The 19,576-nt window shown below is 38.4% G+C and overlaps 1 protein-coding gene across 3 annotated transcripts in view; it reads right to left on the reverse strand.

Moving 5' to 3' along the window:
- ABCA13 (ATP binding cassette subfamily A member 13) overlaps nucleotides 1-19,576 on the reverse strand; it is a 486,937-nt gene that overhangs the window by 158,974 nt on the left and 308,387 nt on the right. For all 3 annotated transcript variants that reach the window (XM_054559199.1, XM_024249790.2, XM_054559198.1), the window contains 2 exons: nucleotides 17,745-17,832; nucleotides 11,620-11,728 (listed from right to left, as the gene is read on the reverse strand). In XM_054559199.1, coding sequence (XP_054415174.1) covers nucleotides 11,620-11,728; nucleotides 17,745-17,832 — 197 coding nt within the window. The remainder of the gene's footprint in view (nucleotides 1-11,619; nucleotides 11,729-17,744; nucleotides 17,833-19,576) is intronic.

Below are 19,576 nucleotides of genomic sequence, written 5' to 3' on the forward strand. Positions count from 1 at the left end.
AGTGAAATATGTAAGGGTAAAAAGTTAATTCAATCTAACAAACTATTAAAATAAATATATGCTTTCTTCTGACTACAAGGCGTTTTGCTGACTTTCTCTCTCTCTTCCTCATCAATCTATCCTGAAAAAATGTATTTTTCTCAATATTAAGATTAATTATTACTCTTATGAGTAATAGATGCCAATTGTAGAAGGGTTTTAAATTTTAAAATAGGGTAAAGAATAAAATTAAAATACCTTATAATCCTATCCAAAACCAATGAGAAGTAATCATTGTTTGCATTTGGATCTTAATTATTTCCGTTGAGAATTTTCTCTACATGTATGCATTATTATTAAGTTGTATATTACATATCTTCAGTTTAATGGGTAACTCTTGATCTTCCATTAATTTTTCACTACATGCATGCAAACATTTGCATAATCTATGTCCTTCACTACAACCAGTGCTCACCCAAGTTCTTTTCTTCATTGTGTGCATTCAGTATTTTCATGATCCTCTTTTCAGTTACTATCTCAAATAACTACCTCCTGGCATTCTTTTTAACGGACAATATGTCTACAGTATATTTTTGAGCCACATTCTACACGAGCATATCTCTGTGGCCTATGTACTTTATGGGAAACATCTTCACTAGGTGCAAAATGTGGGGAGTATAGCTTTTTCTTTCCATATTCCATAGGTGCTATTCTATTATTCTTTGCCTTTGAGGTTGTGGTTAATATGCCAGAGATATTCCTCCTAGATGGAGCAGCCCCAGTTCTGCCAAGTCCTCATTTTTACAACAAAAAACTGCTGGACATAACACAACAAACAGAAATAGGAAGATTCTGGGGTGCAAACAAGATGGTGGTGCCCTGAGACTATAAGACTTCAACAATACAACAGTAAATACCCTGGCTTCCTTATCACCTCACATATATCCTGAACAAGGCATTGCCAAAGTCTCCAAATTGAAACTCAACGAGTACAAATAAGAAAGGCTCCCAAAAATAAAAAACCAAAGGACCCAGAAAAGAGTGGTCTAACAAAAGAACTACTTTTTAGCAATATCTGCCTTACTCTAGGCAAACACCACCAGCAAAACTGTCTCCAACCTCTCAGGTTTCAGACGGGCCCATTGGGTAGTGAATCTTCCACTCCCCACCTGACAGAGACAAAGGGCACAGTGGTTTTCTCACTGGGTTCCTGAGGCAAGTTGAGCCTCCATCCCCACCTGGTAGCAACGAGACTTCACAAAGCAGAGTGAGACAGGCCTAGCTGCCACTCTACTTCTCATGTCACGAGGGACCAACAAAGAGCTGAGCCTCCACATCTACCTGACAGCAACGAGACTGAACCCAGAAGTGCAGAACACGGCTACTCAGTACCCTGGTTCCACCACTGCCTCTACCCCAGTGGCAGCAGGGCACAGAGGGATGCCAAGCATCCATTCCCATCTGGCTTTGATGAGACTAAAGAATACTTTCAAAGTGAGCTAGATAGTACTTCACTACCTGTCCCCAGCATCGTCAGGGCCCAATGGGGAGCAGACTCTACTCCCCTACTCACTTACAGGCAATAAGACAGCATGAGTCAGTGCCTCATTTACCACGAATGTGTCAGTGAGGCTGGTGGGTGATCTGATCCCACTCATCTGCACAAAAGCAGTGTAAGTCAGTTCTCTACCTTTGCCTAGCCAAGGTGGTGTCATCAGGCCCACAGGGAATCAAACATACACGTCTAGGTGGCTCTTATATGATTCCTCAACAGAGGGCTTGCCTGCTAGGAAAAGGGATCCAGAGTCACATATTACAGTTTCCAAAATGCCTAGGATACAACTGAAAATAATCCTTCACAACAAGAGCCAGAATATTACCAGTTGAAAAAGGCAATAAAAAAATGGTAATGTCAAAATGAACTGAATGTTGGAATTATCTGACAGTATGTATCATAAAGATGCTTCAAAAAGTAATTTTGAATTTTCCTTAAATATGAAAAAAAATTAAAATGTCACTATAAAATATAAATGATTAAAAAATGCATGAAAATTCTAGAACTAAAATACACAATGACAGAAATTAAAACCCACTGGATATGCTCCACAGTTGAGTGCAGCTAAAAAAGAAGAGATTCCATGGACTAGATATGAAAAAAATAAAACTTATCCAATCTAAATAACATAGAGAAATAAACTTTTTTAAAAATGAGACTCAGGAAAGAGACCTCTGGGAAAACAATACAAGAGCTAATAATCTTATTACCCGATCTTAGAGAAAAAGGAAAGAGTGAGTGGGGCTGAAAAAGTGTTCAAAGACATAACAGCTGAAAACTTCCCAAGTCTGGCAAAAAAAACCATAAACCTAAAAATCCAAGAGCTAAGTAAATCCCAAATAGGATAAAACCAAAGAAAGCCACACCAAGATACATCATAATTAAATTTCTAAAAACTAATAAGTCAACAAAAAAAATTCTTTAAAGCCGTCACAAAGAGAGAAGGAAGAAAATACCAACTAGAATAGTAACGGATTTCTAATTTGAAACCATGGAAGCCAAAAGGAAGTAGCACATTTTTCAAGTCCTGAGCTTTTCTTTAGTTGTCAACCACGAATTCTATATTCAGTGAAAATATCTTTCAAGAATCAAGGTGAAAAAAAGATCATATCAGTTGAAAAAAATAAGCAAATTTGTCATTAGCAAACTTACTCTTAAAGAATAGCAAAAAAAAGTTACATAAGCACAAAGGAAATCATAACAGGAAAAGGCTTAGAACTTACAAAAGGAAAGATGAACATCAAGATATGTTAAAAATAGAAGTAAATATAATAGACTATCGTTCATCTCATGAGTTTCCTAAGTCATATTTGGTGACTTAACTAAGAATTAGAACACCATCTGATGTGGTGTGTATAGGAAACACTTAAGACAATAATATTTTAAAGGTAAACAAAGTAAAAGTAAATTGAAGTAAGCTTTCTACACTTCACCCAAGGTAGTAAATAACAATATCAGTAGACTGTGATAAGTCATATATATGTATCATAACACCCAGAAGAACCACTAAGAAAACTAAATGAATGTATATACTTAAAAATACTATAAATAAATCATAATAGAATCCTAACAAAAAATGCTCAAGTAACTCATGGAAAGCAAGAAAAGAGAAACAGAGGAAACATAAAACAAATGATAACGTCAGACTTACACCCAAATATATTAGTAATTACCTTAAATGTAATGGTTCCCAAACACCAATTAAAAGGCAGAGATAGGCAGCACGGTTTAAAAAATATGACGCAACAATATACACTCTACACAAAACTCACTTTACACAATGAAATATGTTGGAAATAAAATAACGGAAAAGATACATTATGTAAACATTAATCAAAAGAAAAAGAGAAGGAGTGACTATGTTGAGATCAGGTAAAATAGATCTCACAGCAACTACATTTACTAGTGACAAAGAGGAACACTACATATATGCCAAGGATTAATCTACCAGGAAAATATAATCATCTCAAATGATAAAAGGCTCAATCCACCAGAAATATGTGACCATGCCAAATGTGTACACACATTTGACGTGTACCTCAGAGCTTCAAAATACATGAAGCAAAAACTGATGGAACTGAAAAAAGAAACAAAGCCACAATTTGGAGACTTTACTACTCGCCTCTCAGCAAACAATAAGTGTCAGTGATGATCTTCAGTGAAGATTCAGTAATCTTCAATGATCAGTGAAGATATGGAAGAACAAAACCACACAATCAACCAACAGGATCTAATTGACATATAATATACATTTCTAACAACAAGAGTAGAATACTTTTTTTTAATCACCCATGGAAGCTTCAAGATAAACAATATCCTGACCATAAAATGAACTTCAACCAATTTAAAATAACTGAAATAATGCAGAGTATGGTCACTGACCATGATGAATCAAACCAGAAATCAGTAACAGAAAGACCACAGGAAAATCTCAAAAACTTAGAATTTAAACAACATGTTTCAAAATAATCCCTGGGTCAAAGATGAAGTCTCAAGAGAAATTATAAAAAATGTCAGAGGCCAGTCTTATTTTTATTCCTTTGAAACTAATGTGCTTTGACTCATAGCTTTGTAAAAACTTTTTTCTTTATCCTTGAACTTTAGAAAATTCACCAAATTTGTGCATCAATCATTGCTACTGCCATAATACCTAATTCATAAATTTTGATAGAATCATGACAAACTCTTCCAATCCATTGGTACAGAATTATTTTGTTGTTTTGTTTTGTGCTTGATTCATTTTCTTCTTACATCATTCCTCCTTACTTTGTTATTCATCTGTTTTTTTTCTGTACCCGATTCCTCTAGCTTTTCCCCTCTGATCAGTTTTACTGTGTCACCTCTTCCCTGTGTGTTCTTTGAGAATACTGCATGTTTGTATGTTTGTTCCTTAAGTTAATAATTCTAAGTGAAGGAGGGAGGTTTGTAATCAATCAATAATGTTATTCACTGCATCCAATGAAAATTCGTATTTCTATCTTCATCTTAGCTAGCTCCTTTTTTCTAACACACTGCAGCTCAGCCTGGCATTTTCTTCTTATCTTTTATCCTGTCTTTCATAGAGTTCACACATTTTCCTCTATTTATGCAGATATAAACACATCATGAGATGCTCCCCATGAAAACACCCTCTCAAGGTATGCAATGACCTCCTCTCTGTGGTTGGGGATCAGTCCTTTTTCCATACTAGGTTTGATAACTGGCTTTGCTGTCCTTTTGTTTCTTACTCCTTGATTCCAGCAAGGGCAAACTAGTACTGATGCTTTGCATTGCTCAGAATCCTCCCTCACCAGGGTGCCCCTTTACCTTCACTTGGGTACCACCAGATCTTCTCTCTCAAATATCTCCAAAGCTCTCAAGGGCATACTGAAGATTATGGATGCCAGCCGAATTCCAACAGCCAATGCTGTTCATTCAGTAGCTCTATTACAGATCAGAGATTTTCCCCTGTTCTCATGCTCATACTCTCTCGTTGTGATTTGGAGATTTTAGCAGGTTTCTCATTTCATCAAAAGCAAAGCAGGAAAATCTACACCATGCATGTCATCCACTGCTCCCAGGTTCATTTCGTCTCTGTCCCATCATCCTAGCATGCAACATGCACCACCCTTCTCCTTCCTCCCTGGGGTTTGTAGCATACTAATGAGTTGTGGCCCTCCAGGGGATTCCAAAAGAGATATACAAATGGGGAGAAAAGAAAGACAAGAGCTCTTTCTTGTTCTAATAGAGAACAGTCCTCCCCTGACACCCAGTAGCCAGGTATCCATCAGGTTCCTTCCTAGCAGTGAGAAGGTGAGTGTGGATATCTCTAAACTGACTCCTAACTTACACTTCTGTCTGTTTTCCTGCTTCAGTGGTCAAGATATGAATCAGCTGGGAAGTTTATCAGTTTAACCCAGTGGTTCTCAAACTTGGTTACCATTAGAATCACCCAAAAACATTAAAATGCCTGCTGTTAAAGACTTACTCCAAATCAACCAAATCAGAATCTTTTTGGATAGGCAACATAAATTAATATTTTTTAAATGCTTAAGTGATTCCAATGTGCAGACAGTTTAACGACCATGGATCTGGCTTGTTCATGACATTGCTGAGGTTAATCCCTCTCACGTGGTGGCATTTCATTACTGGCATGCCAAGGTTTGGATGAAATTTCAATAAGTAGTTGAAGAAGTTTAACCTTTACAACTGCTATCATCACCACCCACAACCACCCCCAGTAACACAAAATAAAATAATATTTTATCCCCTTTCAATTTTATTCTATCAGAGGAAGATAACTTCTTATCTACTTAAGCACTATCTATTTAATCTTCTGTTTTCACTTATTCTGTTAATCTTATTAAAAGAAATTTCCTCCTAGGTTCATTATTTTATATCTTTATTTAATATTTTAATTTAATAAAATTATGCCAACTTAAAAGGTATAATGCAAGAAGCAAGTATGTATTTTGCTGCATATTTATCTTTATTTTAGAATGTAATTATCACAATGGAATGTACTACAGTAACCCTAAAATATAGTGCAAAAGCAAATTCACTTAAATGACATATTTATTGAATACCTATGAATAAAGACTTTAGAAAACACAAACATCAGTAGTATAAACACCTTCCATGAAGTGTTTACACTTTTATTAACAAAGGAATGTAAACAAATAATGATAATGTGAAGCATCAACTGCTCTAATGACTGTCTTAGTCTGTTTTCTGTTGCTATAATAGAATACCTGAAACTGGGTTATTTATTTATTTATTTATTTATTTATTTATTTATTTATTTATTGAGACTGTCACTCAGGCTGGAGTGCAGTGATATTAGCTCACTGCAACCTCTGCCTCCTGGGTTCAAGCAATTCTCCTGCCTCAGCCTCCCAAGTAGCTGGGATTACAGATGCCCACCATCACGCCCAGCTAATTTTTTTTATTTTTAGTAGAGACAGGGTTTCACCATGTTGGCCAAGCTGGTCTTGAACTCCTGACTTCAGGTGATACACCCACCTCAGCCTCCCAAAGTTCTGGAGTTACAGGAATGAGCCACCATGCCCGGCTATGAGACTGGGTAATTTATAAAGGAAAAAAGTTATTTCTCACAGTGTCTGGAGTCTGGGAAGTCCAAGGGCATGGCAACAGCAATAAGTAGCACACTCTTAGACACCGACATTAATTCATTCACAGCAGTGGAGCCCTCATGACCCAAGCACCTCCCAAAGGCCCCTCCTCCCAACACTGTTACACTGGGGACCAAGTTTCCAACACACAGACTTTTGGGAGACACATTTAAAATACAGCAATGACCTAACACAGTGTCTGGGAAATATCTGTCATCATATGAATTCTTGCTAAAAATAAAAATATGGATGAATTTCATAAGCAAATAACTGTGGGAGAAGAAAGAGAAGCCACTAACTCATCCTGCAAGTGTGGTAAGTATTCCAACAGAGGTGATGTCTGAGATGGACCTAGAAAGTTGAGCAGAAATGCTTAAGGTGATGCAGGAGAAGACAGGCAGTTTCAGCAGAGGCAATGCAGCTACCAGGCTCACAGGGATGGCAGGGCAGTGATGCAAAGGCCAGCCACACAGAGGGGAAAGTGAGGGGCCATAAGAAAGAGATGAGGCTGAGATGATAGGTCAGGAGCAGCTAGCACATGCCAATTTAGAAGTGTGATCTTTATCATGAACACATATGTGAGGCATTAAAAGTCTTAAATATTGGGCAAGAAGGACAATGTTAACAATTTTAGAAATACTTTCCCCAGAGAAATGTCAACATCTTGATTGTGCCTTTATTGCTGAATCAATATAAGTGGAATCTTGACAAAAATGCTTTCAGAAGACTGCAACCAGAAGAGGAAGATGCTCAGATATAGACTATCATCCAAAAGTTACACAAGGTCATCTGAGATGGGTACACAGAATTGGATTTGTGTTTTGTTTTTGTATTTTTAGTATTTCATCCCAGTTGGACACTGCTGGGAAAACTTAAAAGAAAGTGAGTGAGCAAGTCATGTAAATATGAGGGAGAGAAAATTCCAGAAAAGGGAACTGTGATTTGAAATGGGAGAACAGGTGGCATACTTAGGAGAAAGCAAGGAGTGGTCAGGTGTGGCTGGAGTTGAAATTTCAGCAAGGTTGTGATTAAGTGGTTTGAGATGAAGCAGGAGAGGCTGCAGGGCCCAGACCAAGGAGGACCTGTAGGTCATAGGTAGGAATTGTTTCTTTCTTTTAAGAGATATAGGAAGCCAAAGGGGATGCTGAATTTCTGACAGACACATTCCATGGGTGATGGTGGGCACTTACACAGAGATGAGACTTTTGGGGTAGGGAGCAAAGGCGGCCCCAGGGAGCCACAAAATAAGCTGGTGCAAGCGTCCAGGTAGGAGTGGGTGGTACCATGGGCCAGATGAGCAGTAGTAACATACTGAAAATATGCACATTCAGAATTTCAAGGGCAGAAGAGATAAGATTTGCTGATTTACCATAGAATATGCAGGACAAAACGCGATCAATATTAGGATTTTGGCCTCAACTGACTTTAAATTTCTTTTTTTTTTTTTTTTTTTTTTTTGAGACGAAGTCTCGCTCTGTCGCTCAGACTGGAGTGCAGTGGTGGGATCTCTGTTCACCACAAGCTCCACCTCCCAGGTTCACGCCATTCTCCTGCCTCAGCCTCCCGAGTAGCTGGGACTATAGGCACCCACCACCATGCCCGGCTAATTTTTTGTATTTTTAGTAGAGACAGGGTTTCATCGTGTTAGCCAGGATGGTCTCAATCTCCTGACCTCGTGATCCGCCTGCCTCAGCCTCCCAAAGTGCTGGAATTACAGGCGTGAGCCACCACGCCTGGCCCTGACTTTAAATTTCCTTGAGATTCTGAAAAATATTATATGACATGTGACTAAGTTACTGATGTGAGCATAAAGAGGGGGAAAAGTCTCTGATATGAAAATATATTCCATGTTTTTTTCATCCCTTACATGTACTCCCAAGTCCATGCCTTTCCCCCAGGCTCTAGGCTGTACTTGCAAAACTCTCTCTCTCATCACACAAGGATGAGATCTTTTGCACTCACTAAGTAGAGAACACCCCAACTGTAGTCATACTCATGCAGGAGGAAATGATTTACCTTGGAGAGTCACTTCTCAAACCACATCTATTTGGTCTAGGCCAGTACCAGCCTTCCGATACTTTAAAAACTGACTCCAGCTGAATGGTTATAATATTCAGATTTACAATGAGTTTTAGGTTCAAAATTAGGGGTTCTGAAAAGCTGCAAATTTACTCAACAGAAAGAAAGGGCCAGCCTGGGTTCTAAGAAAATAGCTTCTTATCAAGTGGCCTGCATCAGGGTTCAGAAATCTTTAATATTAGAATGTGTACATCTGCTGAAACCTTATCAAAAACCATTGTGATGAGAAGTGTGATATATTGTTCGTGTAGTATAATGATCCGTTCATTCACTTGTTATAGCCTGAATGTCCCCTGAGCCTGGTGCTGTGGGACTGCTGAGATGAACAGGGAGCAAGACACAGCTTCTGCTTTCATGGGATTTATTGAAGTTCCACATTAGGGTAAGGTTTGTTTCACTATAAGCATTAAGCTAATAGTTCTAGCTCTGTCCATTTCCCATAGGAACAAGCAAGCATCAAGGGATGTGATAAAATATTTTCATCAGAACCCTGCTCGTGGGAGTTCTTTATCAATATTTTGATAATAACTGCCAACACACCTTCCTGTGGTGCTATGTATTGTATATTCCCAATTTATTGCACAAACCTTCCTTTCCCATGATGATGCATCAACAAGTCAAATTAGAATTTATCTGTTTAGTCTCAAGTTTTTAAAACAACCTCTCTCTGCTTAATTCCTTCTACTTTAATTTTCCATTTCTGAAACACCATTGAACTAGCCCTCTGGAAGTCACCAGCAAAACATCTGCATTCTCCTTCTTCTGGATGACTCTGAAATATTTCATTTTTCCTGCCCATCTGTGTGAAATTCTGCCCTCCACTGGCCTCCGTGCCAAGATCTTCTTACCTCAAGGGCTACAGGATCTTTGTCCTCTTGCCTCTGTTCTACCCATAGCCCTCTTCTGTTCTGAGCCTGTGTCTGACCCATGCAGGATCTCACTTTACCAACAACTTTATCTATCATTTGTTATTAATGTTAGAGCTTAGGTTACCTATGACTGCTCTACTGAACTTTTCTCTCCAGTTTTCTGAATCCTACTGCACATTTTCGTCTATGTATGTGAACCACACTAGCATCTCTGATCCTGCACAAATCACCTTGCCCCTTCCCTGAAAACATCTCTTCTCCCTGACATTTCTTATAACGTCATCAGTACTGAACTCTAAAATGCTCAGGTTTATATTTTAGTTTCTTAAAATCTTTTTTATTCCCATCCCTAGTGCCTCAATCTTTTCTCTCATCTGTCTGAAATTTATCATTTTTTTCCTCTGGATTCATCCTGGCCTTAACCTCAAAATTGTGAGCAGTATCCTTCCAATAGGTCATTAAATTACAACCAGTCTTCTTCCTTTAATCAGTGGCTTCCAGATCATTCTTCCTAACATATTACATAGATTATGTCATTCTTATTCTCACATATTGTTAAAGCCTGACTATTGCTTACTAAAGTCCATACTCTTCATCATGTCAGTCAAAGCCAAGCAGCATTTGATCTTAAACAATCTTTCCAAAGAGATCAACAATTATCCCTCTACATTCAGCTTTATGATGAGGTGAAACTGGACTCTTCCATATAAGCTGAACATACACTATAATTGTTATTGCATTGCTAAGACCTAGAATGGCTTTCTGACCTCAGTCAAACTTCTGCTCATTGTTCAATATCCAGTGTTAAGGACTTCCCCCTCTGTGAACCATGCAGTATTCATGCCCACCAGAATGACATCTCAGTTTGATGTAGTAGAAAAGCAAGAGTTTGTTATCAGCTAGACCTAGAATCCAATCATGGCCCCATTATTACCTTGCTCAGAGCCACAGCTGACAGGTGATGTTTTCTGAAAATCAGTTTTCTAATCAGTAAAGTAGGCAAATATTGTCTATCTTACAAAATTGACATAAAAATTAGATAAGACCATGGATGTTAAATATCTAATGAAGTTCTTGATGCATTTCAAATATTTTAGAAATGTTATTCTGCTGTCCCTACTCTGTATGACTATTGTACTATTTTTGTACTTCTCTTAGTCATGTACATTTTTAACTTTTACATTACCTATTATCATTCCAAAATAATTACAATGCCACAAAATAATTAAATTTACTTTGTTAAAAAACTGGTGTAGAAGGAAAAATAAATATGGAAAAATAAAGTATGATTGAAATAAAGTGAGAGCATATTAGAAAAATTGTTTAGTGTTGATGTCTATGTGAATTAATGTTTCAACAAATACATTTTGTGAATAAATTGTGGTGGACATGGCCTGTTGCTTATACTTCTTGTTTCTTTCTTTTCTTTAAAAAAGAAACTAAATTAAATTAACAAATTATAATTTATCCCACCCAAGTGAAATAAATAAATATTCACTTAAACCAATAAGTTAACTCTGGATACCAGAAATGGACCTGTGCCATTTACCAAAATAAGAAAGCATAGATAATGAATCAATGATCAACATAAATAATTGATGAATTGAGGGCTCAGCGTAAATCAAAATGTGATGTTCATCTTCCCAGTGATAAGGAGGAGGGACAGTCTGTATTCTCTATCACAGTATTCCATATAATATTGTCTTTAAAAGGTAAAATTTTTCTTGCTTCTGTAAGATATTAACTCACAGAATAAAATAATTTTAGGAGAGAACTCTCCAGTCACATTTTATTCCCCTCATCCTACAGATGAGGTTACAGGTTCAAGAAAGTAAAGACATTTAATGACACACAAAGGGAAAGAGAGCCTACAACTTTGTATTGTGTTTAGACATGGATTGTTTGCCAAGTAGAAACCTTCTCATTGCCCTTCACATTTCTATTCAGAAACTTTTCTGTTTCTTTCACTTTTAAAAACATTGTCTTTTGAAAGTAGTGAATTATAATGCATGAAAAATAACATTACCGTATTGTCTCCAGTCCACAGTAGGGGATAGGTGCTGCCACAAAATAAGGTTGTTTAGATGATTTAAATAGGAAGGTAGGGAATGAAAACCCTTCTGATTATACCACACCTAAAAAAAGAAAGATAATTTAATGGCTCTCATGAAATTAGTTCTTAAGTCTGTTTGTCAACTATTCTGGGATATAAGGAACGTATGTGTCAATTAACTTCCAAGGCACCTGAGTGCAGGATTCAAAGTAATGTTCCTGCATGGCTGACAGTGAGCAGTCAATTCCAGTCTGCTAATTTTATATTTATCTCCAGCATATAATTTACAGCTAAAAATAGATTAATTTCCCCCAGAACAAATGTGAATGTTGCTCTATAATTCTTTTCTTACAAGAATAAAGGAACCAAAGCCTATCATTTTTTTTCTTTCTCAGTAAGCTAATGAAATTTGACCTGTAAATTAAAAGTGTGGAAGATGATCAGAAAAAAAAAGATTACTTTCAAATTAATAACTGAACATGGAACATTATTTCTCAAAATAAACTGAACTGAACATTTGCTGAGCCTGGAGAATAAAGTAGCATGCCTGTCAAGAGAAAGGTGAAAATAAGAGAAAGACAATGTTATTAAAGCTGGAATAAGAAGCATCATAAAAAAACACTAATCAAACCATCAGTATCTATATTTCAAAGTATCAATATTTTAATAAAAATGAAAATATATTATTAATTTGAAAAGCAAGTGAGTGTCTTCAAGAAGTATGATGACTCCAACTGATGCATTTTGGTCTTAATTCAATTGACTGAACAGCTCATTTCTCTAGAAGAGGCTGCCTTTTGTGACAGATAATCCACTTGGTAGAATTAGAGCTGCCTCACAGCAAGTTAAGACTTGGAGGAACCTATTCAAGTTCTCGTAGTATATGCAAACTTTGGACCAGATCTCAAATCCCTTCCAACTTGACAGCTTCCAGTCTATTTTCTTTCCACCCCTTCATGCTATAACCTATTATTTTTTAACCAGAGTCTTGTGTGGCAGCTATTGTGTTCGTGGAAACAGCTAAGTAATAAAATATTTATCATATAGTTAAAAAACCAAAAACAGAAAAAACAAAAACAAAACCCTACTACACAAGACAATGTTCCCCAATTCTTTCTCAAATAGCCTACCTCTTCAGGCAATTCAGAAAGCAGACCTCATCTTTCACATCACTCGTTTTTAAATATTTTCTAAAGTTCACAGAGAAATCCTTGCCAATCATTTTTTTAAAACCCAAGGGGAAGAAGTGCAGCTTGAGACCCACTAACTACAGAACTGTGAGTGTTCAAGGTTATGCCTAAACAGAGTGGGATTTTGTGACCAAAAGAAAAAGAAAAAAAAAATCTAAAGCGACGTAGACACAATTCTCCAAAGTAGGGTAAATTCCAAGTTCCTTTGATGGAAAAGTCAAAAGTGAACTGAAGGAGTTTATGTCATATATCAGAGGTGTGTCCATGTCATCCACCCACACAACTCTGTACTGTCACCCTCTGGGGTCTCCCCCATGCCACCCTGCCCCCTCACACACACACACCTACACAGGCACTAGCCAGATTTCTGGAAATGATAGAAACTCAGGATTCTGTTGAAGTTAAGGGACAGGCTAATCTGGTAGAAAAGCCCACTGCCTGTGGAAAGTAGAACCTCCCACTAGCCTGGTCTGTGACCTCCTTCTCCCCCAAGTCTTGATTCCCTTAACTGTTCAAATGAAGGGAAAAAATAGAAGACACAATGATAGTCCCTGCCCTGAATTAAGGTTTTTTAAATTTTGTTTTGATTTGTTTTATTATTTTAATTTTTGTTTTAAAAGTAGAGAGATTTAAAAAAAAAACTTAAAAATGACACCACACTACAGTACAGAAACAAAAACAGAGCTTCTTTGGCAGAATGGAGCTGGAAAGACAAGAGGCTGCCTGCTCAGCCTCCCTAGTTTCACCCTTTGTAGATTCTGAGACTTCTATTTGTGTTTGTTTTTTTGTTTTGTTTTGTTTTTTTGAGACAGAGTTTTGCTCTTGTTGCCCAGGCTGGAGTGCAAGGGCATGATCTCAGCTCACCGCAACCTCTGCCTCCTGAGTTCAAGCAATTCTCTTGCCTTAGCCTCCTGAGTAGCTGGCATTACAGGCATATGCCACCACGCCCGGCTAATCTTGTATTTTTAGTAGAGACGGGGTTTCTCCATGTTTGTCAGGCTGGTCTCGAACTCCTGACCTCAGGTGATCTGCCCACCCTGGACTCCCAAAGTGCTGGGATTACAGGCATGAGCCGCTGCACCGGGCCGAAACTTCTGTTCGTGATTGTATTAAGGGCCCTAGTTCTTCACCATCCCTGTATCCACATGCTTTGCTATATGACTTTCATGCCCTCCCATTCTGATGCTGTGCTTAGCCATGTGACTTGCTATGGCCAATAGAATGTGGCACAATTGAGAGGCACATGTATGTTCCTGAAGTCTCCCTTATGCCTCTGCTATCGTCAGGTGCAACAGTGGAGCTGAGACCTCCACTGTCATCCCAGCTGGAGCCAATACCACACACATGTTCATTCCTGGCCAAGATCAGCCCAGCCCAGTCTGTATTAGCAAAACCTCACAGACCCGTGAGCTAAATGAACATACATTGTGGAGGCCACTGAGCTTTGAAATTGTTGTTATAGAGCATTATTGTGGCAATAGAATCCCAATATAGTGATTTACACTGGAATGGGGTGTTACTGTACCAAAAACTGAAAATAGTTGGCGTTGCTTTTGAGACCAGCAAGTTGGGGGACAAACAGACAATTAGAGAAGCCTGGAAATATATGATAAAATATTTAGGAATACTGGGGAAAAATAATAAAAAACAAACTGCTATAAATAATTGAAAAAAGGGTGACGCATATTACAGTGTGAAAACATTGGTTAATGTCACCTGTATTAACTTCAAAGATGGAAATGGTGCCCAATAAACATCCTGACCTGGGTATGGAGCTCTCTAGAGAGAATGTTGAAAGACATGGCCTCAGAAGAAAGATCAAGTCAAGGGTGCAGCTGTAAGAACTTTGTTGAGATCTTCAAAGAATGATGCTGCTAAGAGACTCTCTCAGGGGAACACAGGGCTTTTAGGAACCTAAAGGGTGTTGTCCTCTAGTATTCTGGCATTCCCCAAATGCCACTAATTAATTTTAGAGAGAGAAGCATATCTCAACAAGATCGTGAGAGTAGCTTGTGGATCTCAGTTAGAAAACTAGAAAGCCTAGAGTGCTTTACAGGAAGCTATATCAAGAAGGTACCCCAGGCTGGAATACATGTAAAATGTAAATAGCTCTAAGAACCCAGCTGTCCATAGGCAGGGAGCAGGCTGAGAGCTACTCAAAAGGCATATTTTAAACTATCTTCACACATAGCTATGGAGGGCAACAGAAGGGGAAGCACCTGGCAGAGTAGAGTTAAGGGTCATTGCAGATGATGAGTTGGGGAACATTCCCAGGATGCAGAACCAGGGCCTGGCTAAGGAGCATCCCAAATTCCCCACAGATAGTGGGGCCTGGCACCCTCTGTTATGCACAGCCCACAGCAGCACAATCCCACAGACTCATGAGCGAAATGCATGTTTACTCTTGATGCTACTAACGGTTTGCAGTTGTTTGCTATATAGCATCATTTTGGCAATAAATGATTGATTTGCAGAGTTCCAAGGAACAGATTTTAAAATGTTCTGGAACTCCTGATTGGTTCCTTTATAAACTGGCCTTTACTTGAGAAAGGTTTTATAAATTCTTTAAGTAATAAATGCATACTTTGTGACGATCTTAAAGTTAGCATTCAGGACTTAACAGAGTTCAAAGAAAAAGCTTTTATTTCTTTCTTTTTCTTTTTCTTTTTCTCCCAAGAATGGTTTTCTAAAACTAGGCTGTGTTCTGGAAATAAGCTGTGGGATTTCCTTCCCTACCGTCCGTAAGTCACGAAGTGATAAAGCCCAATAAATGAAATAGGAAATTAATCTTCTTTTAGGAACATACTGTGACACCTCAAAACAGACCTTTCATCTCAGGAATAACAGCCCTTCAAATATATAAAATTCCGTGGGAGAACAGAATTATGCAAAAAAACAAAAGGGAAAATGTGTTTGGCTTCTTTAACTGAAGTGTGTAAGTTCTAAAGAGTGTTTTGATTAAACAAGCTAAACACTCAAGATGTGAATGATAGAACTCATAAAGGTCACACAAGAGACATTCTACAAGATAATGAACCATACATTAACCCTATTCATATGCAAATTTTTCATGTTTTCCTTCAGAAGGACTATGAAAATCATATCATCTATGTCGACAAATGTAGCCTAAAGGCTGAAAGAAAAAGCTGGTCATTACAGAAAGATAAATGCAATCATTTGAAGCAGTATCAGCTGCCAGCAGTTCTGGTGAGTATTTCAAATAATAGATTGCCCTTTACACCCCACAACAATGTTGAGTTCCTTGGCTTGCTGGAGAGGAGCTCAGTCCCCAAAGGGTCAAGTATAATTCACCTGCATGCTTGTGCCTGTCGAAGGACACGTAAACAACATTAAAAACTTCAGCAATCACCACTCAAACATGTCAGTACAGAAGACTCATCTAAACAAAGACAAACAGTTAGAGATGTGAGAACACACAAATCCCCAGCCACTCATCACTGAACAAGAGGTCCGTGCCTCAGACACTTCAAAGCAAAGATACAACCATCTCCTATGAATACGTAAGAAGGGTTTAGATTGGGATAGACTAAAAAGTCGGAATATTTGTAGAGGAAATGAACAGACTCCTTCTACTAATTAGGTATATTTTCATGCTGGCCACATAATGTGTTCCAATATATGTCAGCAAATACATTTTATTTTTCTATCAAGTTATTAATAATGATATTTTCATATCAAGCTTTAAATCTTCATGCATATGTGTTGCCTTTAGAAGGAAAAGAGATTTGAACAAACCTCAGCTGTTGGAGAGATTCCTGAATCGTCCACACTATGACTGGAAATTTTTCCCAGATTACATCATAATACACGACTGTTAAAATTTTGTTTAGGGATTACATTCTGAAGTATGACTGTCTCGTCAGGGATGACATTGTGAAGCACCTGTAAGAACTTTTATTTCACTGAATAAACCTCCAACATGTGCAGGTCTTTATCCCAATAAGCTCCTTCAGGTTCACATGAACCATGCAAGTCCCCACTACAGAAGAGAGAGAGTGCCTTCCTGGGCTCATGGAGATTGTTCTTGTTCTCATAGTTCCACAATTGGCTCATGAGTAGACACAACATCCACACACTACAGAATGAAATGTCTATACTGATATCCTAATAAGAACTCACACTCACTCACCTGCAGTGGACTTAACTTCCTCCCACAATCTACCCTTTTCTGATTTCTCTCTCAATCAAACACAATACTATTTCTCCAGTCATGGAGACTGAATGCTTTGAATCTTTCTGCTTTCCCCATTTTAAGGTAGTGTTGACATTTTTCCTTAAATAACAACAACTCATTGTTGGGTTCACCACTTCTCTATTCCTACTGATGGATCAAGGCATCTTTCCTCTATCCCAGTCCTCATTCTCTCAAATCTGAAGAATCCCCTACCTAGTCTCTTTAATTCTAAGGGGACCATTCCTAATTCACAGGTATAGTCCTGGCAGGGCTTGAAAATCCAGGACTCCTAAGAGTAGCTCTGTGTAACTGCTGCTTTCTTTGTGTCATCTCCAGGCCTATCTATCCAGCCTTCTGAAAGATAAGGCATTTACATTCATGAATGGAAGTACTTCTTGGCCAGCAAAGAAACTAGTGATATTTCCAATTATCACAACTATGGATATCTTTAAAAATAGATTTTTCCTCCACTTTATATTTACTAGGTGAAGTCCTGTCTTAACAAAAAGCAAAAACCTATTTCCTCTATTTCTAAAGAAAAACAAGCCATTTTTTTTTAAGACAATGTGTACATATAATTGTCCTTGATGCTTAGTAACAAATGCTTGGATTTAATCTGGTCCTTCCCAACCCTGTGCTCAAAATTATATTTGAATGTTGAGTTTTCCTAAATACTTTCTAAAAAAGGAAAAAAATAAAAAGAATATGATTACCTTTGCCAGAGTTGGGGGTTTTGATATGTTTGCATTTGCACCTCCAGCTTCACGGGGGATTTTTACTCCAAAAGACCAACCTCCAAGCCTGTTAACAATGAACATTGTGTTAGTGCTTCAACCACAGAGCACCAGGACTTCTAATCAGAGGGTATTCATTACTAACCCCACCAGGTACAGCAGTCTTAGGACAGTAGCCAACTGAGCATCTGTGGTCTGTGACATGAACACACAGGCAGAGATGCTGTGCTGATGGAAGTTGCCTGGCTCCCAAGCCAGGCAAAATGGAAGGCACTGATAATTGAGAAGGTCTGGATAAGGCTGGCCACATTAGAAAGTGTACTTGTCACGCCTTACTGTCTTGTTAGGAAATACATGCCATGTAACAGGTAGGGCTTGATCATCAGCACTGTTATTATTTTAATTAATGGTCATTCCCTCTACAAATCCATTATTCAGAATTTCCTGGGCTAGGTGTGGTGGCTCACACCTGTAATCCCAGCACGTTGGGAGGCCAAGGCAGGTGGACCACCTGAGGTCAGGAGTTTGAGACCAGCCTGGCCAACATGGTGAAACCCTGTCTTTTTCTGTATTTTGTAAAAATACAAAAAAAAATTAGCTGGGCATGGTGGCAGGCACCTGTAATCCCAGCTACTCAGGAGGCTAAGGCAAGAGAATCGCTTGAACCCGGGAGGCGGAGGTTACAGTGGACATCGTGCCACTGCACTCCAGCCTAGGTGACAGAGCAAGATTCCATTTCAAAAAAAAAAAAAGAATTTCTTAATAGTGGTCATAATCTTTTGAGCCACTCTGGTTTGTCTTCCCTACTCTATTTCTTTAATCTTTCACTCAAATCTTGCCGGGTTTAGGAAAGCATTCCAGACAATTTCAGGTGGGTTAGATGTTCCTTGTCTTTTGAGTTCCCACAATATCCTGTATTTCCATCCATTGTTATCAATTACCACACTGGGTTTTATTGTCTATTTGCTGGTTTATCTTTATGCAGCTCTGTGAATTTTTCCTGGGTGGGAATTATATCTTTTTTTTAATATCTCCATGAGTTGCACAGTATCTTGTATCTATTAAACTTCAAAAAAACGGTTAACATTTAAAAAAATATAATGTTAACTATTATCTAAATAAATTTTGTCTTCCACTCACTAGATAAAAGGAGACTGAAGAATAGTCTTCTCTTCTATCACAGTGTTCTACTCTCAGCAAAAATTCAGGCAAAGGAATAAGTACACATTCCTAACTGGCTCAATTGAATACACTCATTCATTCAATAGATAATGGTTGAACATCTTTGATGTGCCAGATAATATTCTAAGTTCTGGGCACACAAGTTCCCACCTTCAAAAAGCTATCGGCTCACACCTGTAATCCCAGCACTTTGGGAGCCTGAGGCGGGAGGATCACCTGAGGTCAGGAGTTCAAGACCAGCCTGGCCAATATGGTGAAACCCCATCTCTACTAAAAATACAAAAAAATTAGCCGGGTGTGGTGGCAAGTGCCTGTAGACCCAGCTACTCGGGAGGCTGAGGCACGAGAATCTCTTGAACCTGGGAGGTGGAGCTTGCAGTGAGCTGAGATCGTGCCACTGCACTCCAGCCTGGGTGACAGAGCGAGACTCCATTAAAAAAAAAAAAAGCTAACCATCAGAGTTAGAACAGAAAACCAGAGATTCTAGTATATGTTGAAAAACATTAAGAGATGGGGCAGCAGAAGAGAGGCAGGCAAACCCCAGTGGGGCAGGTAGAGGGCAGTAGGGAGTCCCAGGCAAGACAGCCTATGGATGCCTTCATACATGAAGCAATATAATACATTTGGGG

This window comes from Pongo abelii, chromosome 6 (genome assembly GCF_028885655.2).
Source record: "Pongo abelii isolate AG06213 chromosome 6, NHGRI_mPonAbe1-v2.0_pri, whole genome shotgun sequence".
Classification (NCBI taxonomy): Eukaryota; Metazoa; Chordata; class Mammalia; order Primates; family Hominidae; genus Pongo; species Pongo abelii.